Source organism: Canis aureus, chromosome 3, assembly GCF_053574225.1.
Source record: "Canis aureus isolate CA01 chromosome 3, VMU_Caureus_v.1.0, whole genome shotgun sequence".
NCBI classification, from domain to species: domain Eukaryota; kingdom Metazoa; phylum Chordata; class Mammalia; order Carnivora; family Canidae; genus Canis; species Canis aureus.
Genome location: NC_135613.1, coordinates 32,373,379 through 32,399,356, shown reverse-complemented (window position 1 = coordinate 32,399,356; position 25,978 = coordinate 32,373,379). Strand labels below are relative to the sequence as shown.

At 54.7% G+C, this 25,978-nt stretch overlaps 2 protein-coding genes and 3 long non-coding RNA genes across 5 annotated transcripts in view; 2 read left to right on the top strand and 3 right to left on the bottom strand.

The window, feature by feature from the left end:
* Positions 1–6,187, bottom strand: TMEM240 (transmembrane protein 240). The gene is made up of 4 exons (XM_077891651.1): positions 6,029–6,187; positions 5,527–5,633; positions 995–1,203; positions 1–789 (listed from the first exon to the last, which is right to left on the bottom strand). Exons 1-4 carry the CDS (start codon positions 6,083–6,085, stop codon positions 641–643), a joined length of 522 nt encoding a protein of 173 aa, XP_077747777.1. The 5' UTR covers positions 6,086–6,187; the 3' UTR covers positions 1–640.
* Positions 929–2,380, top strand: LOC144310549 (uncharacterized). Its single transcript, XR_013376248.1, has 2 exons — positions 929–1,366; positions 1,867–2,380. It is a non-coding gene; the product is annotated as an uncharacterized LOC144310549 (long non-coding RNA).
* A 238-nt stretch (positions 6,188–6,425) lies between the features above and the next one.
* Positions 6,426–9,417, top strand: LOC144310545 (uncharacterized). Its single transcript, XR_013376245.1, has 2 exons — positions 6,426–7,693; positions 8,012–9,417. It is a non-coding gene; the product is annotated as an uncharacterized LOC144310545 (long non-coding RNA).
* The window catches only part of SSU72 (SSU72 homolog, RNA polymerase II CTD phosphatase), a 29,302-nt gene continuing 10,486 nt past the window's right edge, over positions 7,163–25,978 (bottom strand). The window contains exons 2-5 of the mRNA XM_077891647.1: positions 25,394–25,537; positions 9,707–9,846; positions 9,068–9,186; positions 7,163–7,654 (exon numbers count right to left, since the gene is read on the bottom strand). Of these exons, the coding sequence (XP_077747773.1) occupies positions 7,553–7,654; positions 9,068–9,186; positions 9,707–9,846; positions 25,394–25,537 (505 nt within the window). The 3' untranslated portion in view covers positions 7,163–7,552. The remainder of the gene's footprint in view (positions 7,655–9,067; positions 9,187–9,706; positions 9,847–25,393; positions 25,538–25,978) is intronic.
* Positions 11,409–20,990, bottom strand: LOC144310544 (uncharacterized). The gene is made up of 3 exons (XR_013376244.1): positions 17,894–20,990; positions 15,447–15,701; positions 11,409–12,598 (listed from the first exon to the last, which is right to left on the bottom strand). It is a non-coding gene; the product is annotated as an uncharacterized LOC144310544 (long non-coding RNA).

Genomic DNA, 25,978 nt, shown 5'->3' with positions numbered 1-25,978 from the left:
TGGAGCTTTCTGGAGAATTTACTGACCAGCAGGGGTGGGGGTCACAGTGAGGCGCCCGACCGGGGATGCCCTGGGCAGGGTGGCCACACTTGCCGCAGTGGGGCTCGGGGGCCTTATTGCTGCTAGGCTGGGGCCTCCACCAGACCCCTGCCCCCCGCCCTCCACCCCCATTGCGGCCCGCGGACGCACACGCCCCATGCACATGCTCCCGTGTGCAGACGTGGGCGCGGCCGGGGGCCGCCCCCTTCCCTGCCAAGACCCTCTCCTGGCCTCGTTTCCCTCTGCCAGGACTGGCCCCAAGAGGCCGCCGGGCGCACAGGAAACAGCCGGGTTTAAGTAACAGACGTGGGCCCGGCACAGGCGAGACTGCAGCGCGTGGGGGCGAGCAGGTGGTCCTGGCGGCCCGCACAGGTGCCCGTGCCCCCCGCCCCGGTTCCCGCGCCCCGTCCAGCCCGGGAGGCCAGGGTCCTGCCCCCAGACCGGCGGCCTTCCCCGCCCCGACCCCCTTTATAAAAAGAAGAGGAGACAGCACCTTCCGCTGGACACGCCCGGCAGCTGCGGGCGCCCTGGCCCGGGGCGGCCGTCCAGTCCCGTGTGCGTGGGCGCGTTGGCCGAAGGCCCCGCGAGTCCTGCGCGCGGCTCAGAGATGCCGCGGGCTCGGGTGGCCGTTGTGGTAGAGTTTCTGCTTCACGTGCACCATGTTGCCGGCCGCCTCCTCGAAGGGCCTGTGCGGCCGCCGGCCCAGCTCCCGCAGGCTGCACAGCTTGGGCAGCCAGGTCCACGAGCCATCTGCGGAGGGGGGCGCGGTCAGGGCGCGGCGTTTCTAAGGGGGCGTGGCTGTCCTTGGGGGCGTGTTCTGGTGAGGGCGGGGCGGGGCCGGTGGGGGGGCACCGGCAGGGTCTTGTGGGAGGCGGGGCCTGGACCCGTTAGCCGGGGGCGGGGCAGGGCCGGGGTGACCCCGGGGCGGGGCCCGTGCCCCGCCGCCCTCACTCACCGTAGCGCCGGCCAGCCCTCCAGGCGCGCACGGCGCAGTGCAGGACGCCGTCCATCCACACCAGGAACCAGCTGATGCAGAAGCCCAGCAGCAGCCCCAGCATGAGGTCGATCTCCTGCTTGGTGACGTTGTCGGTCACGAAGTAGTTCTCGGAGGCGTCCACCACCGACTGGTCCCCGTCGTAAGGGATCACGTAGTGGATGTGGTGCCTGGGGGCGGCAGGGCGGGCTGGCACCTGTCCCGCGGGGCGGGCGGCGACCCCGGCAGGAAGCGGCCCCCTTCGCCCGCCCTGCTGGTCCTAAAGCAGCCCTCGGGCCGAGCTGAGGTCAGGAAGGGGCCGGCGGACTCGCCCAGGCAGGGCCGGCTCACCAGGCAAGAGGCTGTCCGGGGTGTGAGGCCAGTGGTTGGAGCGAAGCGCCCGGGGGGCGGGGCGGGGGGGGCGCTTGCCCATGTATCTCCCTCCTCCCTCCTCTGGCGCAGGGGCTCAGAGGCGACCCTGCTGGGTCACCGCCCATTTGCTGGCCCCTGGCTCTGCCCCTCTGTCCTCCCTTCTCTGGCCCTTTCATCCTTGTCCTTTCTGCCCAAGGCCCCTTGGGCCTCTGGTCTTCCTTCTGCTCCTTCATCCTTTGCAGGCATCTCCCCTTCCTCTTCTCTGTGAGGAGGCCCAGGGGGCTCTGCCTGGAGTCCATCTCTCACCCCCTCTCCCAGGGGGGTTCTCCTGCCCTGTCTCCACGGAGCCACATGTCTGTGGCCTGCTCTGCCACTCCTGGGATGTTCCAGCTGCCCAGGCAGGGTTCCCTGGACTCTTGCCGGTTCCATCTCCCACCAAGGCCATGCGGTGTTTCTCACCCTCCCTTCCCTCCACTGTCCAGGCTCAGGCCACGAACCCTCTGAACTGCAGAACTGTTTGCCTCTAAGGAACTCTGAATTCTCCTCACAAGGCTCCATCCAGCATCAGGCCTGTCAAGATTCCCTCCTCCTCCAAGAAGCTCTCCTGGGCCTAGAGATCCTGGGTGGGGTGGCCCCACTCAGGAGATCAGCACCCAGGACAACAGATCTGGGCCTGTCCCCACTTTGACCTCCTGTTTGGCCCACAGGAGAGCCCAGGAGAGGGACCTCTGGGTTCCACCCTTGGGTCTTGTCATCCCCGCTGGCTGCAACCCTTCCTCCTGCCTGGCAGCATGGGGACGGTTCTGGAGGCCTCCTTCCCAGAGGCCCACCTCTCATGGTCCCCTCTCCTCCCTGAGCCCCTTTGCTGGTTTCTCCACCTCTCCTGCCTGCCCCCCACCCCGTCTGCTCTGAGCTCTCGCTGCCTGTGTGGCATCTCCACGTGGGATCTACAGACACCTCAAATTCATACCTAAAAATAGCTCCTCCCTCCCCGAACCTCTTCTCCCATCTTTGCCTCAGTTAGATGCCGGCACCTCCGCCTGGTGTTCAGCTGAGACAGTCCCTATCTCCCACCACAGCCTCACAACTGGCCATGTTCCACACGCCCCCACAGGGACTTTCTCAAAAATGGAAAGCCCACTACTCCCCCCAAGTCCCCTGCGGTTCCCTCCTCCAGGTGTCCCTGCACCAGCGGGTCCATGCAGTGTCTTCCTCCCGGTAGGAGCCCCGCGGGGTCGGCAGCAGGCAGGCCTCTCCTCACACCCCTCCTGCTCCTTCTGGGAACTCCTGGAGGCCATTCTGCTCAGCATGTCCAGGGTGGGACCAGTCCCAGCAGTGGGCCATGGCCACAGCCCCACAGAGCAGAGGCCACGAGCCCTGCGGCGCAGTCAGCAAGGATGGCCCGATACCTGGCAGCCATGCTTGTCTGAGCACAGTCTGTCAGTAGCCACCAATAAGTGATGGAGAAGTATTAGTCCCCTCCCAGAATGTGCAGCAGCTGCCGGTCCCCTAGGAGTGGACACCATTCCCGACCCGTGCAAGGCCCCAATCACATGGGTGACCAGGGCAGGCAGGCCACACAGGTGCTACTAACACAGAGTCTCCACTGTCACCTCCTGCCCTACCCAGCCTTCTGGGCCCAGGACCCCTGACAGGGCCTTCCGCAGTCCTGCTGCTCCCTGCCCCCGACACACAGCTGGGGAGGCAGGGAACTTGAAGATCAAGCTGCCAAGAAGCCAGAAATGCACCTGGGGCCCTGTGAGCCAGGTGAGGCCAGGGCCCCAACCACCCCTGGTGGCTCAGGACCTCCAGAGGGTCAGAGATCACCACCTGTGCCCCCATCACTGGCCTGGCATCTGCTGTTCCTCCCGGCCCCTGCCCCTCCTCCTTCACCAAGTCAGGCCCCTGGGGGCAGGGGCTCAGGTCTCACACTTGCACACGTATTTTTATGATGTGTACATACTTGAGTCTTGCCTGGGCCACGCATGCTACCTGTGCCTGCCTGAGGTCTGATGTGTGTTGTGTATACACGCTGGCCACATGCACAAGACATGGCGTGTATACCATGGACTCAGGCCCACGAGTTCCACATGTGTGCATGTGCACACTTGCCCAGGCATGAGCACAGTGCGCATCACATGTGTACGCACATGCACGCAGTCTGGCACACAGCTACCCTCTGTGGAGGCTGTGGCATCTGCGTGGGTTTCTGTGCACGCAGACACTGCCTGCTGGCACATGCACTTCAGAGCATTCATTTACACATGTGTCCTCCGTGTAAAATTCTCCATACAGGCATGTCAAAGGCATACACATGTGCAGGCTCGCTCCACATGGCATGTGCACACATGGATAAAGTCCATTGTGGCAATTTGTGTACATGGTTTACACACATACTTCATGTGCAAAACTGTTCTCTGCAGACACACTCGCTGTGCCCACATGGAGCACAGTCTTCGCTGTATGTTGTATTTATGATATACATGTACTGTGCATACACATATATGTCAAGATATAAGAATACGTTATACACTGAGTTCACGTATCCTGTATGAAGTGATGTGGACACAGCACACATGTGGACACACACACCCAGAAACTCCACATCTGCAACAGGGGTGGCTCTCCATGATTTCTGCATCCACAGACACGCTAACCTAGCCTCAGCTTGCACTCTGTGGGCACTCATTTTACCTGAGTCCACACATACTCTGGATGCTGCATATGACGCATACATGCATCCTGGGCAAATACACTCTGCAAACACACCCTGTCTGCCCAGATGGGTCCCCAGTGTGAGGTCACAGGCACATACACGCGGGTCATTACACAATAGCCCACACATGTAAAATGTGCATTCGTCATGTCTACAGGACTGAAAGTCTGGGCCTGGTGTGTGCACACTGCCAGCCTCTAGGAGGGTCTCAGGAACACCTTGGTTTAACCTGCCCATAGTCATGGCTGTGTCGGAGGCAATGGTGCTGATCTCATGCCTTTCCTTAGTTTGGGGCTGTGTGCACCAGGAAAGAATATGGGGATCTCTGGAAAAGAGTGGCCACCCACCCAGCAAACTCTTGGTGGTTCCTGGGCAGCACACGTGAGGGTTGTTTAAACTCCCCTCTCCACCTTCCCTAATGTCTCTATGTTCTGCTCCCACCTACTGCTCTGCACCCACAGGCATGTAGCATGCTTAATGAGGCATGTAACTGTCCTGTCTCTCTTGCACACACACATACACACCCCACCCATTGTGTGCATACATGTCCCTGGAGCAGAAATACAGGCCAGGGGTGAGGAACACAGCTTCTGGGCTCATGCCCCAAGTTCCTTGCTAGCTGTGTGACCTTGGGCAAGTCCCTATCCACTCAAGCATCTTTCTGCTCTCTATTTGGTCCCAGTGTGAGGGCTTCCTGGGGGGATGGTGTGCATGCGAGTGTGTGCGTGTGCTATGTGTACGTACATGTATATGCACAGACAGTACACATATGCGCGTCTCATGAGAAGATGTTTATTTTGTACATGGACGTACAAACATGCATGGCCAGGAAGACTCCGTTGCTACATGTGCACACAGTGCATGTAGGGGGCCTGGGCTCCTCCCCCGGCTCTCTGAATGACCTTGAGCAAGCCACACCCAGCTTTGCCTCAGTTCCTCCTCCGTGCAACCAGAGGGTTGGACCAGACGCCCTCGAGGTAGGCCCTGCCCACCTTGACCTTCTGCACTTCCCTGTACCTGGCTTGCAGGAAAGTTCATGAACATTAGTGCAGGGCCTGGGGAGGATGGTGTACTCTGTGGGCACAGCCCTGCCCAGGATCCCTCCTGACACACAGGGCTGGGCTGTTGCTTTCCTGGCCTCCAGGCCCTGGACCAGGAGGCCTGGGGCCCATCCTGCCCCTCACCCTGGCAAAGGCCCTTGCACTACAGGCATTTTGGGAGGGGGTCCTAACTACTCAGGCATGCTCCCCCTCCTGGAACCGGATTGGCCAATCCCCAGGTGCCCAGCAGAGGCTGGGCAGTCCTTCCCCCGTGGGCCTAGCGCAGTCCTGCAGCCAGGCCTGCTTGGGGCTTGCCAGTGCCCCCTGGGCCCTGCCACCACCGCACATGTGTGATCACGCGTGTGCCCCACCGGGCGCGGACTCACCGGCCACAGTTGCAGTGGCAGACGCGGTCCTCGCCCCGCAGATGCGGGAGGATGTAGTTGTGGAATCGGTCCAGCAATGCGTTCATGTCCATCAAGCACGCGATGGCCTGGAAGAGCCCATGACCGGTCAGCGCGGAGGAGCGGGCCTGGCTGGGGCCCTGGGGCGTAGGGTGGAGGGGTGGGGGCGGCGCGCTGAGGCTAGGGGAGCGCAGGCCAGGGAGAGGGGTCCCCGGGGCAGCCCCAGAATCGGGGAGCTGGGGGCAGTCAGGATGGGAAGCCCAGGCCAGGATGGGGATCGCGGCGCTGCCCGGAGGTGGGGAGCGCAGCCCAGGACCGGGAGCGCAGGCCGGGATGGGGAGCGCAGGCCGGGATGGGGAGCGCGGGGCAGCCCGGGATGGGGAGCGCAGGCCGCGCGGGCCGGTAAACAAGGCGCGGGAGGTGGGGGAGGCGGCGCGCGGGCGCGGGAGGCGGGCGCGGGCGCACGGGAAGCCCCTCCGCTCACCATCACGATCGACGCCCCCAGAATCATGAAGATCATGGTGTTCGCGCTCATGGACATCGGGCGGGGCCGGGCCGGGCCGGAGCGCCGCCCCCCGGCCCCGGCGCCCCCCCGGCCCCGGCCCGATGCTGGGCCCCCGCCGCCTCCGCAGAGGTCAGCCCGCCGCGCACCCGCCGGGGAGGGAGGCGCGGGGCGGGGCGGGCAGGGGACGCGGCCGCTCCCGGGGTCGCTCGGCCGCCCGGCCGCCGCGCTCGCCGCGCCCGCGCGCTCCGCTCCGCCCTCGGCCTCCTCCCTCCGCGCGCTCCGTGCCGCTCCGGCCTCCACCGCCTGCCCGCCCTCCGCGCCCGCCTCCCGGGAGGGGCCGCGCCGCCCGCCCCGCCCCGCGCCGCCGGCCGGACCCCTCCCCGGGGGCCGCGGGGCGGGATCTCGTCCCCATTTGGCCAGGCCGGGCCGTCGTCTCCCGCCCGGCGCCCCTGGCCCCAGGCCACGTCCCGACCAGAACGAGCAGTCCTGGAGAGGGCCCTGGGGCTCCTCCCCGGACCTTCCTCCAGGGTTTCGGGGTCGCAAGCACCTGCCTTTAGCAGAGGGCCTGCAGGGCCGCTGGGGAGCTGCCAGGGAGCTCACTCCAAAGCCATAGCCAATGGCCCAGCAAAGACCAAAGAATGCCCCACAGTGGTGGCATCCTCCCTTCGGGACTGGGCAGCCTGAAAGTCCAGGCCACTGTCCACTGCTCTCCTCAGGCTGCCCCCTGAACCCGGGAGCCTGAGGAGGAGTCCACAGCCCCAGGATGGCACATGAACTCAGGAGTCCCCGACACTTCCCCATGGAGACCTGAGGTTTTCCAAAACCTCTGGAAGTCAGGAGGGGTCATGGGGAAGTGAGGGGACATCTGATACCGGCCCCAGAAGCTGCCATAGGAGAAGGGCTCCATGCTTCCAGCAGTCCTCGTGGGCAGCAGGACCTCAGGGTACTGCTAGGAAGTCAGGGCCCCCACAGGCTCAGGGTCCCACCTCCCAACTTCAGAAATGGTGTAAGTGGCAGGGTCAGGCCCAGGGGTCCCTCCAGAGGGCCCAGGCCAGCAGGACCAGGCCAGAGCAAAGACAAATGGCAACATCAACTTATTGGACCACTGTTAAATTCTTTCCTAGTAAGACCAAGCCCATTGCTTTATTCAGATTATTTGTACATTACAGCATGTTTGAGGGTGGAACGAAGGAGCCACAATGAAGCCACAAATGCATGGGGGAAAGGTACTAGAAACCGTTGTTTACTGTTTTGGTTAAAGAAAAAAAAAACTTTATAATCAACATCCCACTCGTTAAGTCAAAGCGGACAGAGAAACTTGATTGTTTTTAATCTGGCATTTATGTGTAGCTTTGCGTTTCATATGTACAATTTATTGGGTACTGCTACCGTTGGCCGGCAGAATACCTAAAGGTAAAAACAAATATCAGGAGGGAAAAAATATTAACAAAAGGAAGCTCAACAAGGCGCTTCAGGAGGGGGCGGCGCGCCAGGCCAGGCGGCTCAGTAGAAGCAGACCGTGTGCAGGAAGGCTCTGCCACTCTTCTCCTCGAACTCCTGAAGCAGCTCGTCGATCTCGTTCTCCATGTCCTCCGTGTGCTGAATCTGGAGGGAGCACACAGGCCGACTAGAGCAGGTGCAGAGGTAGGGGCGCCCCCGTGGGCACAGCCGGGGCTGGGGGTTTGGTCTATCACCGCTGAGCTGCCTCCCACCTGTCCTGGGGCCGTCCTGGGCCCTGGAGGCTCCTTCTCACCCACCCCAGGCCGCGGCCTGAGGATGGAGGGTTCAGGATAGTTGCACCCCGAGGCACAGAGTGGCTGCCCCAGGACGTGAACTTTGGAACTTCACAGACCCCCTGCCCACACTCTGCAAAGGTAGTCGCCTGCTAGGGCACTGAGTGAGAAAGCTGGCCCATACCCTTCAGTGGCCTCCACCCACTAGCTGTCACTACCATCCCTCCAGGTTGTGAGATCCATATGTGTGTGCAGATATGGCCAGACATCCCCTGGTGGCGAACCACTGCCCTAAAGGAGCAAGTGCTGCCGATGGACAGCCCAAGGATGATTCAGGGCTGGTATGGGCTGGACGGCGGCTGAGGCTGGTCATTGGCCCCAGGCCTAGCCTGTAAGCAGTGCCTCTCTGATGTGAAGAGCAACCCCTCTGTAACTTGTTTCTAATCAGGGTGACCCAAATGGAAGTCACGTGTGCAACTTCTGGGACATGTGTCCCTCTTCAGCCCTTTCTCTTGCGTGGTGGCCAGAACAAAGGCACAACTGCTAGAGCTTCAGCAGCCACGCTGGGCCATGAGGCATCTTGGGAACAGAAGCTGTTCTGGGCGCAACAACATGAAAGCAGGACCTGGGCCCCTCACATGGCAAATGAGTCCAGGCCCACCTGTCTCTGGACTTCTTGGTAAGCCATCTGTCTCCCTCATTTTTCTGTCACTCAAAGTCAGCTGACCTAAATGCAAATCTCCCAGGAGGAAAACAGTATAGGACATATGGGTCTCTTCCTGGGTAGGTCCCTAGGTCCTTTTGTCGTATCTAAGAGGAAATGTTTTTGCTCTGAGCACACCTCACAGCAGCTGCAAAGCCCCCATGATTTTCTACACAAGGGAGGATACCCAGGGCCACCGGGGGAAGTCCAAGGACTGATCGGTCCTGAGGGTGAAGAGGAGCACATTACAGCATCCACGGAGCTTGGACACCACCTCTGGGGCCCCTGGGCTCTGCCAGATATGACTAGGGTTTTGGCAGAAGCTCTTATGGGCACACACGGCCAGACTGAGCAGGGCACTGCATGACCATCAAGCAAACAGAAAGCATAGGGGGCAAGTTAAGCCAAAGCCATTTGGTCGATACGCAAACCTGTGGGCAGCTCTGCATCTACTTGGGTTTTAGTATTTGAAAGTAAGTCAAACGTGAGCACAAATGGAATCGCATGATAGCCCCTTTCCTGGTAAAATCGTGTGTCAGGAGGAGAGGGTCCTGGGCCCAGGAGCAGGTGCAGGATACTCACACACTGGCACAGCTCACAGATGAGGAATGCCCCCAGGGTGGCCTCCTCGTGGTTGTCCTGAATGTCCACATTGATCACGTGCACCGGCTGGCAGGTCTCCTGCTCTCTGGAATTCAGATCTGACAGGAACAAGATGACACAACTGTCAGAGGCCTCGGAACCAGGTCACAGGAGGGCAAGGGGCCACCGGCTCCAGCCGCCTCTGGCCTTGGGGTGATAAACCAGGCTGAGGACTTCCTTCCTGAGAAGGAGACTCACACTGAACACCGTATAACTCAAGGAAACGTGGTGATTCTCGACCTCGTCTCACGAACAGCCAGGCTGTCCTGGGGGAAAGCATCCCAGAGCATTTCACTCATGAAAAACCAGTCCCCTGGTTCCTCCACTTCACACATACTCTTCCTGTGCCCCAAAGACCTTAAAACCTGCACCACAGAGTCAGCCCACACACTGGTGCTCTGCTCCGATGCATGTGGCCAGCCAGAGGCCACGGAGGCAGGAGAGTCCCAGCCACCTCACTACGGCCATACCCACCTTCTCAGCCCACAGGAACCAACAGACACGTCAGGGCAGCCACGGTGACCGTGATGGGCAGAGATGAGAGCCCAGGCACGGCGCACACTCAGTCTGGGGCCTTACCTTCTACCACCTGATCGTACACTCTCTCTTCACAGGTGAGGATCAGATCGAACAGGTCTCTGCAGTTCTGGAACCTTTCTGGCCGAGGCTTGATCCTCTTATTTCTGTCCAACATATGTAAGATGCCATTCTGCGTATAGCTAAGTGCTAGAGTCAAGGAACTTTATAAAGACTTTTATCAATCCCAGCCCAGTGCCTCAGTGTGAGCGCCAGCAGGGCCGCCAGGCCCCTCTCCAGCAGTGCATCAAAGCAGTGGAGGGGTTGAGGCAGTTCTGGGGAGCAGGCCGTGCCTGTCCCCAGGGTCCTGCAAAAGACAAGCCAGTGGGGGAGGTGCTCACTCTAGGCCCTGCAGACTGGCCCTGAGCAGCATGTACTTGCTCCCCTCAGCCTGCCAGGCTGGCTGCAGCCCTCAGACCAATGTTCTCCAGAAAGCAGACCTGGTGTCTGCAACCTTTGCTTATCTTTCTGTAACCTGCTGCTCTGACTCCTCTTGAAGCCACTTGGTGACCATTCCCACTGAACACAAGCCCTTCAGCAGAGACAGTCAGTCCCCCAAGGGCTCAGTTACAGTGGTACCAATAAGATCTGGAGACCACTGAAATAGGGAACTTCAGAGAAAGAAGTGGGCACAGGGGGAGAAGCCCAGGTCAGCTGGGAACAGAGAGTGAGAGTGGCCCCAGCCCAGAGTCCCTCAGAGCTGAGGGGATGCACAGGCCCCAGAGCAGGTGTTACCCTTACCCATCCCCAGTGGCCCTGTCTATACTCTGGGCCCTAGGGACAGGGTTCATCGCCCCCAAGGAACTGGGCCAAGGGCCCTCAACATGCACACATAGCCCATGGTCTCTAAAGGTCCTTCTAGACAGCTGGGGATCAGCATCTCCTTAATCCTATTCAAGAGACACAGACTAGCTGACCGAGGACTTCTGAGCAAAAGGTTTCATGGCTTTCCTAGATTTTAAATTGTAACAATTTACTTAAGCTATTACTGAAAACACATTTGCCTACCTTTTTGGACAGTGAAAATGGCTTCTAGAATATATTCAAATGGTCTAAGAGTGTTAAGTTGAAAAGACACTTGACTATTAGCTGAGAGGGCTCTGGCTCCTGATCATCTCCCATGTGCTTGTCCTGGTGGCCGCTGCCTGCACCTCCCTGCTCCGCCCCAGTGGCTGTACTGCTCCATGGTCAGGTAGCACATGGTCCTTCAAATGCTTAGCATTGAAGTCCAGGGTAAAGAATGGCTTAGGGGAGGCCAATGTGTCAGAGCAGGATGGGCAGAGGCAGCTCAAGCATTCAGAACAGCCTGTGATCCTGCTCCCTGTACACTGGCCAAGCAGATGAAGACTCTGGACCTCTATCATGTCCTCAGAGACAGACCTGCCATCCAGCAGAGCACAGCTCTGGGACCCACTGTAGCTCCCAGGAATCACCCTTGAGGAGGGATGGCCAGCCACCAGGCACTCCAAGGCCTCACACAACTATTCCTCCTCTACGTAAGCCTCAATTATTGATGTAAAGAAAAACAAATGAAACTAGGATTCATGTCATTAAGGAAAAAGTGCTTAGTTCAGGGATCAAACCCTAACCTTTATCAGCGTTATGAGGGATGTGGTAACTATTTCCTGGCAAACATCAGAAGACGCAAAGCACAGGCTGGGCCAAGCAGGAAGTGCGCAGCAAGGAGCCCTGGACACAAACCCACCTGTAGCTCCGAGTCACAGGGAACTGGAGCCCCATTGGAAACCTCACCAGGACAGGACAGGACGTGAAGGAACAGAGCAAGGCTGAAGCACAGCTGGTCACAGAGGGTCCCACTTCTGGAGGAAGGCCCACCTCTGCATGGGTAGAGAGGGCAGTGAGACACTGTATCACATCATCCTGGACGGCTGCCAGCCAACTCCCAGAGGCAGGATGGTGCCTCCAGCGATGGCAGAGCAGCAGGCGAGTCTCACCTCCTGAGAAATGAGCTCCCTTGACTGGCTGGGCAACCGGGTTCCTAGGTGGCTGAATGCATAGAATGTGGCATGTGGGCACCCACTCTCCCTAGCACCCTGGCCCAAAGTGCCCCAGGATCAATCAGGGGACCTCTTCACAAAGCTCCAACCTGCAAGTGAACCCCAAGATACTTCTGGAAGGCAGAGGAAATGGGGATGAAGCCACTGAGATGCTGAGTGAAGTCCCATCACCTTGCCCTGCTGAGTCACATGGTCTGAGGCCAAGAGGCCACCATGCACTCCCAGCTCACCCCTGTTTCGTTCACTCCTAGCCCAGGCCTTCAGAAGACACCTGTCTTTACTGTTCTCACCTGCAACAGGTGAAGGCAGCAGGTGTGTCCGTCTGTACTCCCACCCCCCCAGCTGCAAGGCCAGCACAGATGCGGGGGTGTACCTTGAGGGTGGGAGGGCCCAAGGAAGGATCACATTGACCACTCCACGGTCTTAACCATCACATAGACCCTCCAGACCGTGCCAGCACAGAGCACGTGATCTTTAAAAGCTATTATGTCAACATTTGTGTGTAGGCCAAACGAAACCTAAGGGCAAGCTCACCAGATGCAGGAGGGAAGACACGTCCCTGGAAAGAGAAGCGGGAGATGAGAAAAGACACAAGCAGCCACAATAGATCTGTCTTCTCTGCAAAGCTGAAACACAAGTCCCGTGGAGCAGAGATGGACAGGGACCTGAGGGTCTGGGGGGGCAACCTGGTCGCAGGCCCCATGTCCAGGGTCAGCGTACCCCAGGAGGCCAGGCTGGAGGCGCCTGGGTAGGCTGTCCTTCTGGACTCGGCATCTGTCCTGCACACTTGCTCCTGTCCTGAGAGCTGAGGCATGTTAGTCTAGTTCTGATTCAGGGCAACTGTTCCAACATCAGGTTCCGCTTCAACCACAGTGTTCTTGGTACAAGAAAGAGAGATTTAGCCAGATGTTTATCTCTACAGTGATTCCCCCAAAACACGGACTTCAGCAGCCCATCTAATGGACATGAATGCTGGGTCCTCCAGAGACAGGCCCTCACCCCAAAGGAAGCATGTGGAAGCCCGTTTCCATGCAGAGGATGCTTGGCTTGCTGTTCTGGGAGGAGGGTGTTGGAAGGGACAGAGGGAGCAAGGCCCATGCCTGTGGAGCCCACCTGCAGAACCCTGGCTCAAACCCGAGGTTTCCACAAAGGAGGTGGAGGGGAGGCAGAGGGTTAATCTAAAGGCAAACAAGCGAGATGAGCAGAAGAGCCGTTTCCAGAGCAAGGAAAGGTGCTGGCAAAAATCCGAACGAGGGACCCGATGCTCACCCTCCAAGGTCATGGATTTACTGTGGAGCCACGTTGAGGCAGGATCTGCTCCCCTTGGCTCTGCCAGTCCTGGCTGGACAGAGGCACTTGCCAAGGACGGGTGAGCACAGCTCAAGCCTCATTTCCCCACAAATGTCACAAACCAAACATAAAACAAAGCCAGGTAAGACAGGGTTGGGACAGCGAGGACAGAGCAGGGTCTCTGAGCGGAAACCACCTCAGAGGGTGACGGGCACCCAGTTGAAAAGGGGCTTCAGAGCAAAGTGGCCTCACAGTTCTTGCCGATAGGGGCAGGAACACAGGGCAACACCACCCAATGGGCCCCACGTATTCCCTCTTAGCAGCCAGGGAAGTTGAAGCTTCACCATGGGCCAGCAGAGCCGGACAGAGGCGCACGGGGCTCCCCTCACACCTTCCATAGGGGTTAACATGCTCCTGGCAGCTTGTCAGGCCCTAGTTTGACCAAATGCTGCCCACACTTCCCTAATGGAGATGCCGGGGGAACGGATATGAGGACACCCTGGGAGGTTATCAAGGTCTGCTGTCCCCAAAGCCAGCCAATGCCTCATTCAGGTCTTTCCACTTTCTGACCTTGGAGGTAAACCTCAATCCTGTGTAGCGGAGGATCCCTGAGAGTGGGCCACACAGAGAACCTGTTCATCTTTTTGAATCCTGTAATCTAGTTTTACTTCCAATTTTAGGCTTGATCAAATAAACTATAAGACATGGAGCAAGATTTCTTATTCGGAGACCCAGGGACTCTCTGGGGCAAGATCTTCAGAGGCTGCCTAGCTCAGGAATGCCTGTGTCACCCATCCTGCGGGGTGGGCCCTGGGAGCCAGTCGAGACACAGCAATGGGAGTGGGTGATTTTGAAGAGGCCACCACCCCGCTGAGCGCAGGCCCATGGTCCTGAGATGGACAATAGCCAGCTGCACACCAGGAGGGGACTGGAGCTTCTGAAAGCCCCACCCCCACCCCACCCCCGAGGCTCAAGGACAGAGCACATGAGGATCAGCAAGGCCATGCTCCTGGGAAGCCCAGGGCAATCTCTCAATCCCAAATCTACCATGAGGGACAGCCCCCAGTCAGGAGCCCTTCTTTCTCTTTTCTGCTGGCCTTCCTACCCCTGGGGCTTCCCTCTGGATTGTGCGCCACACATTAAGTGGGGGAGATGTCCAGGGAGCCCCCTCCATGCAGCTGGAACCTTGCAGGCTGCTCCCCTCAGCAGGAAATGGGAGTCTCCCCACCCCATCTCAGGATTATGCAGCAGGAACACTTCTGCCTTCACTTCAAATCAGGGCCAATGGAGGAGTGAACGGAGCCAGCCTGTGGCCCAGCGAGGTCTAGCATTCGGTGAACACATGGGCGGGTGCCCTCCCTGACCCCTGGGCCACACAGTATGCCCAAGATGGTCTGCTCTGAGCCCACTCAGGGGGTGCCCGAGCCCACACACTCAGGGCCAGACACTGCAGGGGGTCTCCAGTATCACTGATAATCTGTTTTAACAAAACCTCCAGGGTTTAGTTTAAGGCCTCATTAAAACAAAAACCCAAGAACCACAGGCACTGGCCACCAGAGGTCAGGACAGGCGCACTCCTGCCTCCATGGGAACCTTTCAGGTTAATTTTATGTTAAACAGCCCACGCCCCCAGACAGAACACCCAAGAACACACTGGATCCTGCAGAGGCAGAAGTAGTAGAAGTGGCAACAGGAAACCGCCGTGTTGCACACTCGGCACCTCCTAGAGAACACAGCCCCTGAGAGCCTGCCAGAATATGTCAACAGCACCATTTTTAGGCACAAGTGTTACTTATAGGAAAAAATAACATTAGGAAAGCAAGCCTTGAGGTTTGCATGTTCCCAGTGTGGGGAGCAGAGGCTCCCCGTGGGCACCAACCTGCAACCCCACAGTGCGAACGCTCTAAATGGCGACACAGCCCTGGGAGGCAAGGCTGTGGGCAGCAGGGGCAAACAGCAGAAACGGCAGAGCAGAGGCACCCACAGTGCACAGAACCACAGTAGCAGCCCAGTCACTTTCGCCAGGCTAATGTGTGGGAAAGGAGACATTTGTATTTATAATCATACTGTGCATGCCCCCAGGGCGTGCCCAAGTTGGACCATCCCCTCAAGTCGCAGCCGACACTTGCTGGCTGCTCTCGCCCTGCACACTTGGGCCGCTGCACTACAGGGCACCGATAGCCTCTCCTCCACAAGTGGTAGGTGTGGGCAGCAGTCGGCCCCTAGCCTCACTGGGGACGTTTTTGGTTCTGAGGTGTGGGGTCGCTCTCAACTTGTCAGATTGATCAGCACTCAGGATGCAGAAAAATGCTGCCCTCAAGTGCCTAACCTGATACTTTGCAAGTTGTGCTGCTTGGAATAGATGCTTCTGGAAAGTGCGTGCTTGCCCTGTATGGACAGAATGCATCACACGCAGCACAGGAGCTTCTGCTCACCTCAAATTCATCTGCATGAAGCATCAGTGGACTGCAGAGCAGATTAGGCCATCCCATTTCTTCAAAGGAAACATGCCCTTTTGAACAGCGTTTGGCAGGACAATTCTTTGGATCCTTCATGCCAGGGAGGGCAGTGAGGTCAAATTTCAGGACCTGGCCTGGGGCTCTTCTTGCCTTAGCGACACCAAGGGTCTCCCTCTGGCCACTGTTAAGTCGGCTTGATGTGAACAGATGACAAGGATCCATCATAATGCACTGTCCAGCAAAATTAGATAAAAAACTGCATTCACTGCCCCTTCATGTATGTTTTTAAACTTTTTTAAAAAAGATTTTATTTATTCATGAGAGACACAGAGAGAGAGGCAGAGACAGGCAGAGGGAGAAGCAGGCTCCGTGCAGGGAGCCCGATGTGGGACTTGATCCCAGGTCTCCAGGATCACGCTTTAGGCTGAAGGCGGCACCAAACTGCTGAGCCACCCGGGCTGCCCTCATGTGTTTTTAAAGTAGACTATAGGAAAGCCTGGGTCGCTCAGCGTTTGGGCATCTGTCTTCGGCTCAGGGCATGATCCCAGGGTACAGGGATCAAGTCCCACATCGGGCTCCCAGCATGGAGCTGTTTCTCCCTCTGCCTGTGTCTCTCTCATGAATAAAATCTTAAAAAAAAAAAAAAAAAAAGTAGACTCTACACCCAACATGGGGTTCTAAGTCTTCACCCCAAGATCTAGTCACATGCTCTACTTACTGAGCCACCCAGGCGCCCCACCCCCCTCCTTAATCTTGGTTTAGGACACAAACCTACCCCCATCTGTTCAATTTTATAAAACTTTCAACCTCAGGGGCCTGGGTGGCTCAGCTGGTGAAGCGTCTGCCTTCAACTCAGGTTGTGGTCCCAGGGTCCTGGGATAGAGTCCTGCATCCAGCTCCCTGCTCAGTGGGGAGTCTGCTTCTCCCTCTGTCACTCCCTCCCTGCTTGTGCTCTCTCTCAAACAAATAAAAAAATTTAAGAAAAAAATTTAACCTCAAAACAAAAAGCTGAGACTGAATATGAATTTTAGTGAAACTTTCTGAAATTTTAAGATTTAAAGTTATGAATTCATCTGCAACATGTTTTGCCTTTTTTTTTCAACATGTCTTTTCTACATAAATGGTTCAAAACTGGACTAAATCCCAAGCATCACGTGGAGAGGAAGACTGAGCCCAGCAGGATGGACACACACCACACTGCTGCTCTCTGGAAAGTGTCTGCCATCCGTGTGGACAGAATGCGTGGCAACACACAGAGCTCTGCTGTCAGAGAATGGTTTGCAACTCCCCCAACGCCTGATATTACTGCAACTGAGTAGGAAGAAAAAAATAAAACGACTCCTCTTCCTCAGAAATTCTAGTTACTTAGTGATTTAAAGAAAAATAGTTGTCATCACAAAATTGAAGAATCTTAAAGAAAAAAAGGTAAGCCAAAAGCAGGAACAGGACACAGTAATGAGACAAAGCCTAGGTTGGTCCTTGAGCTGAAACCGGCCCTGCCTTACTCTGCCAACATCCTCCCCTGCCCCTTGCGCAGCTTCCACACTGTCCAAATGATGCATTTTGTGCAACAAACCTGTCTGCCTCAGAGGGAAGAATCGGCCCAAACAAGAAGCCAATGGTCACTGGAAACCAACCCACCTGCCCCCAGCAGGACTGCTCATGGGGACCAGCAGTAGCAGCCTGATCCACAGACCCCTAAGGACACAGACCGGGGGGGGGGGGGGGGGGAACGTGCGGCCAACACGGCAAGGCTCAGCGAGGTTCCCCGTCTGCAGGAAATCCTGCTGAGCATCTCCCACTAACTGGGATGTGTCCAGAACTGCATGCATGAAATGTGGCCGGGGGTGGGGGGGGGGTGGGGGGCTCTTCCTCATAAAGACCTGGAAATCTTCCTCTTGGGGGAAACGGTGATGCCCCATGCCCCATGTGCCCTGAGTGGGGCAGGAACCAGGCCCTCCCTGAAGGTGCTGACAGTTCTGTCAACTCTACAGGACATGTGTCCTCACAGGCACTCTGATGAAGCCCCTTGTTTTATGGGTTACACACCCACTGGGAGCCACACTTGGACACATGGCCGGGAGCATCTGCTGGCAACACAGCTGGGGCAGGGTGATGCCCTGATGTGGCACCTATGCTCCAAACTCTCATAGTCAGTACCAAGGGAGACACAGCTAGACCAGTGTCTTTACTCAGGACTCTCTCTATGGGCACTCCACCCCCAAGGTTGGTGGGACTGTGGGGACCCCTGAAACCCCAGATCCATACCTCCTGCTCAGCTTGGTGTCTCCCTGGAGCCCTCCTACTCAACCCACTCCTTGCCCCCTGCATGTCCATCCTGGGCAGTCTCCCCAGCCCTGGGAAGAGGACACATTCCCACATGCCCATCAAGCCCACCTCCATCAGAGCTCATGGCAGCTCACCTGGATTCCATCCAGTGCTGGCAACGTGCATAGGCTGGCACCAACTCCGAGTTTCCATTCAGGGCAGAGAGGCCAAAGGAGACTGCACATGTGACTCCCTGAGAAGCAGGCCAAGTGCTACCATGCAGAGGACAAAGAGGAAGGCCCAAGTAAAGGAATTCAGACCACCCCTAACCCACAGGGCCACAGGAGACACCATTCAGCCCATATTTTCAGAGAAAAGCACTAAAAAGCATTTTGGAAGCAAGGTTTCTTACAGCTGCTCTTAAACTAGCAAGCTGTAGGCTGGAGTGACGCACAGCAGCCTCATTACAGCCCCCAGGGTCTCGTGCTCCACAGGTGTCACAGTGGCCAACCACACCGAGTAGCTCTATCCCCCTTCCTTCCTGTCCTGAGAGGAAAACAACACCTGGAGTCTGAGCCTGGTGCTTCAGGGAGTTCACAGGCTTGGGGCCAATCTGGGGCTGTTGCAGGTCTTCACAATACAAACACAGCCCATCAGGCATCACAGGGAGGACTGGTACGCAGTGGGCGGGAGCCTGACAGAGCCTTTGGCACACTTTGGGGAGACTGAGAACAGCAAACAGCAAATGGTTTTAAGCCTGGGATCTTCTGAAAGGGCTATGGGGACAGCTGGAATCCTGGAAATCCTGGAACCACGCCTTGAGAACCACTACATAAAAAGCTTTCAAGCTAGGACTTCTTTACATATAGTAAGAAATAAATTCATTTTGGAAATCAAAGTAGTTTTTGCAAAGCACGCAGGCTGCACACACAAGAACCCAGGAACTCCTGGAGGAATTTCAGGTAGCTCCTGAGCCACTGGAGCCCAAGCCAACTGTTTCCCCAATATGAGGCTCGGCAGCCAGGAGTCCTGGCCCGTCTACAACACCCTCTTCCCACTACCCTTGAGGTTATTAGGCAAAATGAAACCACCAGCATGATTCACGTCATGTAGCCCACTTTCAACACACCTGGTGTCAGCATCTCACCTACCGTGGGCTGGGAAGACCAGGTGTGTTCCTGGCCCTGGGCAAGTTCTGGAAGCAGTGGGCGAGGTCAGTGTGGTTCTGTTACACCTAGATGCACCAGTCCCCCCGGCAGCTACCCCAACCAATCGTCTCTTTTCAACATCTGGCATCTCCACACAGTGGCGGTTCTTCTGCCTCCTCTGTAGTATCTTAAGGCTATGATTTATATTTTAGGCACAAGTGCTTTTCTAAAACCTGAAAGCTTAAATATCAGCAACACTAGATCGGTTTCTCTAGAAATCAGTGTTTGGCTTAGGGATATGCTCATTTGTTAAACAGATACACACTACTTTCAAAAGCTTCTAAAAACATAGCTGCCAACTGACATGAAATTAGATAAGGTCCAATACAGCAGAAGTATTGCTGTCCAATATGCCCCAGTGTGGTGAGCCATATGGGCAGCCAGGGACCACAGGCAAGGTGAGCAGGCCAGGATGTGGCTAACGGAGCAGAACCTGAACCCACAGAGGCAGGTCAAAAAGCACAGGCATGAGCAGAGCTGTGGGGACCCAGCGGCCAGGCACAGAAGGGGAAGGCATGCTGAGCTTGAAACAAAAGCCTCCCCCCAGGGGCCCCCCAAAAAGAAAAAGGCTAGTAGCCCCACTGCAGAACTGGCCTCAGGGAGGACAGGCTCCCCTTGAGCTTCTGTGTCCACTGGCCTGGATCCAGGACAGAGGTCAGCAAGCTGTGGGGACCTACAATCGTAGAAATTATTTTTATTTTCAGCTTTTACTGCAACACAAGAAAATGCGCGCAGAGATTGGTCTATAGCTGGAAAACATCGAGGTGAGGGGCGCCCCCTGCAGGCAAAAAATCCAAGTATGACTGACTCCAAAACCTCACTGAGACCAAAGGTCCACTAACAGTTTGTATATGTCATATACTGTATTGTTGGAATAAAGTTAAGCTACAGAAAAAAAAGATGTTAAGGAAATCAAGAGAAGAGACAAAGCATTTACAGCACTGGACTGGATCATCAAGAAAATCTGTGTATCAGTGATCCATGTCACTCAGGGTCACTTGCACACAAACATTAACCCAAGGCCTAAAGTGTGAGAGGATGAAAATGAGTGTGTGGTTTAAAGAAAGCCCAACTGCTAAGGTTAGGACAATAGCTGGAGAGAAATCAGACACATCTGCTGGATACAGGCTCACACCAAGTGTCTCCTAATTATGTGGACAAAGGACCCAGGAAATGTTAATTCTACCTGTGTTTCCAATCAGTTTAGGGAGCAAGCGGTCACCCGTATTAAAAATGTCACTGGGGACGTGTGGGTGGCTAGGTGGTTGAGCTTCTGCCTTTGGCTCCTGATCTTAGAGTCCCAGGATGGGGTCCCGCATCGGACTCCCTGCAGGGAGCCTGCTTTTCCCTGTCTCTGACTCTGTGTCTCTCATGAATAAATAAATACAAATTTAAAAAATAAATTTAAAAAAGTCACTGACGATTAGAACTGCACATTTACCTGCTTTTTAGACAAGTGATTTTAAGTGACTTTGTAGTTCACAAAGTGGTCATCTCCTGAGAGGTTTGAAGTGGGCATCTAACTTGAATTTCTAAGACCCCATCGTGCCTCCTGTAGACACTGTAGCCCTCACCCCAGAGACACCCCACAGAGCCCCATGATCTGGGCATGAGGCCCCACCCCAGCCACTCTGACAGGTAGAAGGAACTATATTGTCGTTCCAGTGAGGGTCCTCAGGCAAGCTGATGGTTCAGCTGCAGACTCCGTTCATTAAGTGATGGAGAGCCTGGGGCAGCTCCAGCCCAGCACACAGCTCCATAGGTAAAGGACAAAAACTGGAAGCCTCCACCACTCTACCCTGGGAGCTTCGCTAAAGCCCACAGGGCAAAACACTAAGTTTAAGGCTGCTTTGTATTCAAAACAACTTCAAGGCAAAGGAAGAAAAAAGTTAAGGTTAAGAGAAAAAAATTATAGGGATCCCTGGGTGGCGCAGCGGTTTAGCGCCTGCCTTTGGCCCAGAGCGCGATCCTGGAGACCCGGGATCGAATCCCACGTCGGGCTCCCGGTGCATGGAGCCTGCTTCTCCCTCTGCCTGTGTCTCTGCCTCTCTCTCTCTCTCAATGTGTGTGTGACTATCATAAATAAATTAAAAAAAAAAAAAAGAGAAAAAATTATATTTAAAAATAGACAGTGTGGGGGCGCCTGGGTGGCTCAGATGGTTAGGAGTCTGCCTTCAGCTCAGGTCATGATCTTCAGGTCCTGGGTTCAAGCCCTGCATCAGGCTCCCAGCTCAGCAAGGAGTCTGCTTCTCCCTCTCCAATGAATAAATCAAAAAATCTTAAAAAAAACAAAAACAAAACAAAACCGGTTTGATCCTCACGAAAGCCAAGACATGGGTGAGCCCTGCAAACATGATGGGAGAATCCTGCTCCAGAAGACCACATGTTGCAGGACTCCATGTATAGAAATGTTTGGGAGAGGTAAACCCTGAGACAGAAGGTAGACCAGGAGTTGCCAGGGGACAGGGGGTCATGGGGGGATGGATGACAATGTCCTAAAATCTGGGTGGGGGGGATGGGGTAACTGGGTGACAGGCATTAAGGAGGGCATATGGTGGGATGAGCACTGGGTGTCTTATACACTGATGAATCACTGAGATCTACCTCTGAAACTAATGATACACTATGTTAATTAACTGAATTTTTTTTTTAAAGTGGACAGGGACACCTGGGTGGTTTAGTGGTTGTGCATCTCCCTTTGGCTCAGGCTGTGATCCTAGAGTCCTAGGATCAAGTCCCCCATCGGGGTCCCCACAGGGAGTCTGCTTCTCCCTCTGCCTGTGTCTCTGCCTCTCTCTCTCAAGTAAATAAAATCTTTAGAAAAAAATTAGGGGCGGCCCGGGTGGCTCAGTGGTTTAGCGCCGCCTTCAGCCCAGGGCCTGATCCTGGAGACCGGGAATCGAGTCCCGCATCGGGCTCCCTGCATGGAGCCTGCTTCTCCCTCTGCCTGTGTCTCTGACTCTCTCTCTCTCTCTCTGTCTCTACTAAATAAAAAATCTTAAAAAAAAAAAAAAAAAAAAAGATTAAAAAAATAGAAAAAAATTTAAAAAAAAATTTAAATAAAATTGTAAAATGTCTTAAAATCTACCATAGACATGGCTGCACAACCCTGTAAAATACACTAGTGCCCACAGTGCACTTTGCCTGCTCCACAGATTCCCCCCAACACTGCTCTTCTGTAAAAAACAAACGGTTCCCCTCATCAGACATTTCTGTTTGTCTGGAGAATCAGGTGAACTTGGATTCCCTGTACTACTGGTAGATAATCCTCACAGGGAACTGGTAACCAGCCCAGCCTAGCTTCACTAACTGGTTTAGGGTTAGTTTAACACGGTTTCCATCCCAACTAGCATCCCTGGCCCCCAGACCTCCCAGGGGCAGGTCCTGCAGGGACCACAGACCCATGCTTGGCCACTCAAGTGTCACCTGTCAAGAATCTGAGGCAGGAGGCCCATCCTGCCCGCAGACGGAAAACCACCTACAAAGAGCCAAATATTTTAAGAAATAATGTGCTTTTACACAAATAGGACCACTGGCCAAAACTTACTAAAGCTTAATAACCTCAGGGTCCCTTCAGCATCCTAGTTCCTGACTCAGCCCCAGGAGTGCTTCCCCCCACCACACCCCCCCCCATCACTCAGCCTCACCGCCAGGCTCCGCCAACCAGGTGCGACTAGTTTCCTCCTGTCATGTCACTCTCTCCCTTAAAAAGTAGAACATTTAGTGGATGTGCTTTATCTGCAGTTTACACCCTAAAATACTTTTCTAGCTTTCCACTTCAGGTTATAACCATCACTTCCACAAAAGCCCCGGTATTCTAGCTTACAGACTTGGCTTTTTGCACATATCTGCTTGTATCTTATGCCAACTCGGAAGCAACCAAAACGCCAGGCCTCCCAGCAGCTGGATATGTGTCCCCAGCTAGTCAAGTGTTCCCCTCCTGTGTTCTCAGGGCACCTCCAACACCAGACATGTGACCCCCCAATACACAGCTGATCCTCCTCCACCACCTCCTACCTCTGCTCCCCTCATACATGAAAGACTTGTGCCTCTGTCCCCAGAGTCTTGCCAGTGTGCACCGTGACACGCCTTCCTGGAGCAGATGACCCTTCTTTACTGGCCCAGGGCTGTAGTTAGGTGAGCTAAGCACCAAGCACAGCACCTTTCCTAGAAGACAGATATTCCACCCAAGTGAAGTCAATAAACCAAAAAAGGAGTTTCTCCCAGAGCTTTGCAAGGTACAATCAAAAGGGGAGATCTAAAGTTGACCTTCCTACATAGGGTCTCAGGAGGTAAATACTGCTGGTGACAGTAGGAACAGCCATGTCCCCCCAACCACCACACCTTCCCCACAATGCATCAAAGGCACACACGGGTGGCTGTCTTCTGGACTGGATGCTTCGTGGAGAGACCATGCATCTGTACAAAGTCAGCCCACAAAGGAAATTCTGAATTCTGAGCAGCTGGACTCTGCTCCTTCATTCAGAACTGCTAAGACCTACACATCAACCCTCCTACTCCAAATCCTTTTTCCAGTCTCTTTAAAATGTGGTTAAGTGCTGCCCACTCCTAGAAACAAAAAGATCAGTCAGCTCCAACGTCAAAAAGCCTAATTTCTAATAAATATGGGAGTATGAACAAGTGTGTTATTTTTCGTTTCTCTCGTTGAGTACCAGAGTTTAAAAATGAATGGTGGGATCCCTGGGTGGCGCAGCGGTTTAGCGCCTGCCTTTGGCCCAGGGCGCGATCCTGGAGACCCGGGATCGAATCCCACATCGGGCTCCCGGTGCATGGAGCCTGCTTCTCCCTCTGCCTGTGTCTCTGCCTCTCTCTCTCTCTCTCTCTGTGACTATCATAAATAAATAAAAATTAAAAAAATAAAAATAAAAAAAATAAAAATGAATGGTGCTAGCTGAATAAGAATCTTCAAAGACAGATGAGGTCTCAAGATAAGCTTAACAACACATGGAGAATTCATACCAAGCTAGAAAAACTCAGAGTTAAGGTCACAGGTTTCTCCAGGATAAGAGGGCTTGTGGTCAACACAAAGAATTTCAGGGAGAGAAGCCTGAGACACTGCCTCTAGGTGAGCCAGAGCACAGCCTTCCTTCTTGGCCCAAGGATGTGAGCAGCACATGGCCCTGCAATGCAGAGACCAGAGCACAGCTCAACAGAAATACTTAGGGTCTTCTCCCCAGCACAGGCTCTGCAGCTTCTGAGAAAGGAGGCACACAGGACTTCCCAGGAGAACCTCGGATCTGCCTCCTAGACTCCTGGGCGCAGTGCACCACAGGTGACCCACCACCCACAGCAATCCGCAGCCAGCCCCACACGTTTGGCTATGGCATCTGCACCTCAATGCCCTTGACAATTAATGGTAGATGAGGGAGAAGAACACAGGGGTAACTGTCAGGGTCCACTTTTATACTTTGCTTGAAATGGCCTTTGGGGTCACACTCCCAGCTAAGTAATCTACAGATTTACAGAAAACATTCGTAGTTTATTAAAAATTACAAAAGCACCAACATGAAGGCAGAGTTTTCTCTCCAGTGTTTATATTCCTTTTGCTTGGCGTATGTTTGGGCTCCATCCCGAGAACTAGAAATCCCTCACTGTAACAGGGAAGGCCCAAGAGTTCTAAAGCAGCACAGATGATCATGAAGTATCCTGGTCAAATGCCAGGCAACAATGATCTTAACCACTGTATAGCCGGACGTCATTCTCATAAACATCTCTTTAAAAAATACCTTTCTTGGGGCACCTGGGTGGTGCAGTTAAGTGTCCGACTCTTGGTTTGAGCTCAGGTTGTCATCTTAGGGTTGTGAGATTGAGCCCTGTGTTGGGCTCTACACTCAGCATGGAGTCGGCTTGGGATTCTCTCTCCTTCTCCCTCTGCCCCTCCCGCTTGTGAGCTCTCTCTCTCTAAAAATGAGTAATAATAATAATAATAAATACCTTTCTTTCACATGAGTCTTAAGTAGCAGATCCAGTCTGTTTTGCCTCTTCCTGAAATGAAGTCAAGTTCTCTCGGATTATTTGTTTCTAACATGCTTCCTTTGGTAGCAAATGTGGCAGAGATGTGTGAAGCAGCCTGCCTACATGTGAATCAGTGCACATGGTGCTCACATGTGTGCGCACACACACCTACCTGCAGAGAGTGGTGGGCAGCCCCGCAGTGGGAAAAACAACTCCACTCTGCCTTCCTCACCTACACTGCCCTGTTTCTTGTTACATCAGAACCTGCCCTTGGCTTTGTCAACATGGGCTCTACGTTGACATCTGAACGCGCCTTAACATCATTTTTGCATCAAGTGTGCCATGACTCAGCACATGCAGAGGCAGCCACTATGTAGCTGCGTCACAGGCACCCCTGATCAACACATGCCACAGATTACACCTGCCAGAGACAAGTACAGGGGTTTGTAAAAGGGCAACCCACTGGGATACAGTTCTTTATCCTTCCTAAGGAGATCATTGTACATCTGATCGTATGTAGTTTTGAAATCATAAACATTTGGCTTGTCAGGTGCTGGTCCTGGGAGCTTCACATGAGTTCCTGTTCCAAAGGACCGGACACTGAATCCACGTTTGCTGAAAGACACAGAAGGAAAGAAAAAAAAAAATCACAGTTGGATTGAGACACAAAATTCTAAAACCAAGGAATATGAAGCAGAATATAGACAAAATGAGTATCTGTTGATACTACAAACAGGTTCTTATATTCTTAACTTTAAGCATTTTATTCACAAATTTTTAAAAATTCTGTAGCATACTGGGGTGCCTGGGTGGCGCAGTGAGTTAAATGTCTGACTCTTGGTTTTAGCTCAGCTCCTGATCTCAGGGTCATGCATCGGGCTCTGTGCTCAGTGCAGTCTGCTTGAGATTCTCTCTCTCCTTTCTGCACCTCCCAACACTCGTGTGCATACACACATGAATAAATAAATCAATTTTTTAAAAAGATTTTATTTATTCACGACAGACAGAGAGACAGCGACATAGGCAGAGGGAGAAGCAGACTCCCCGCAGGGAGCC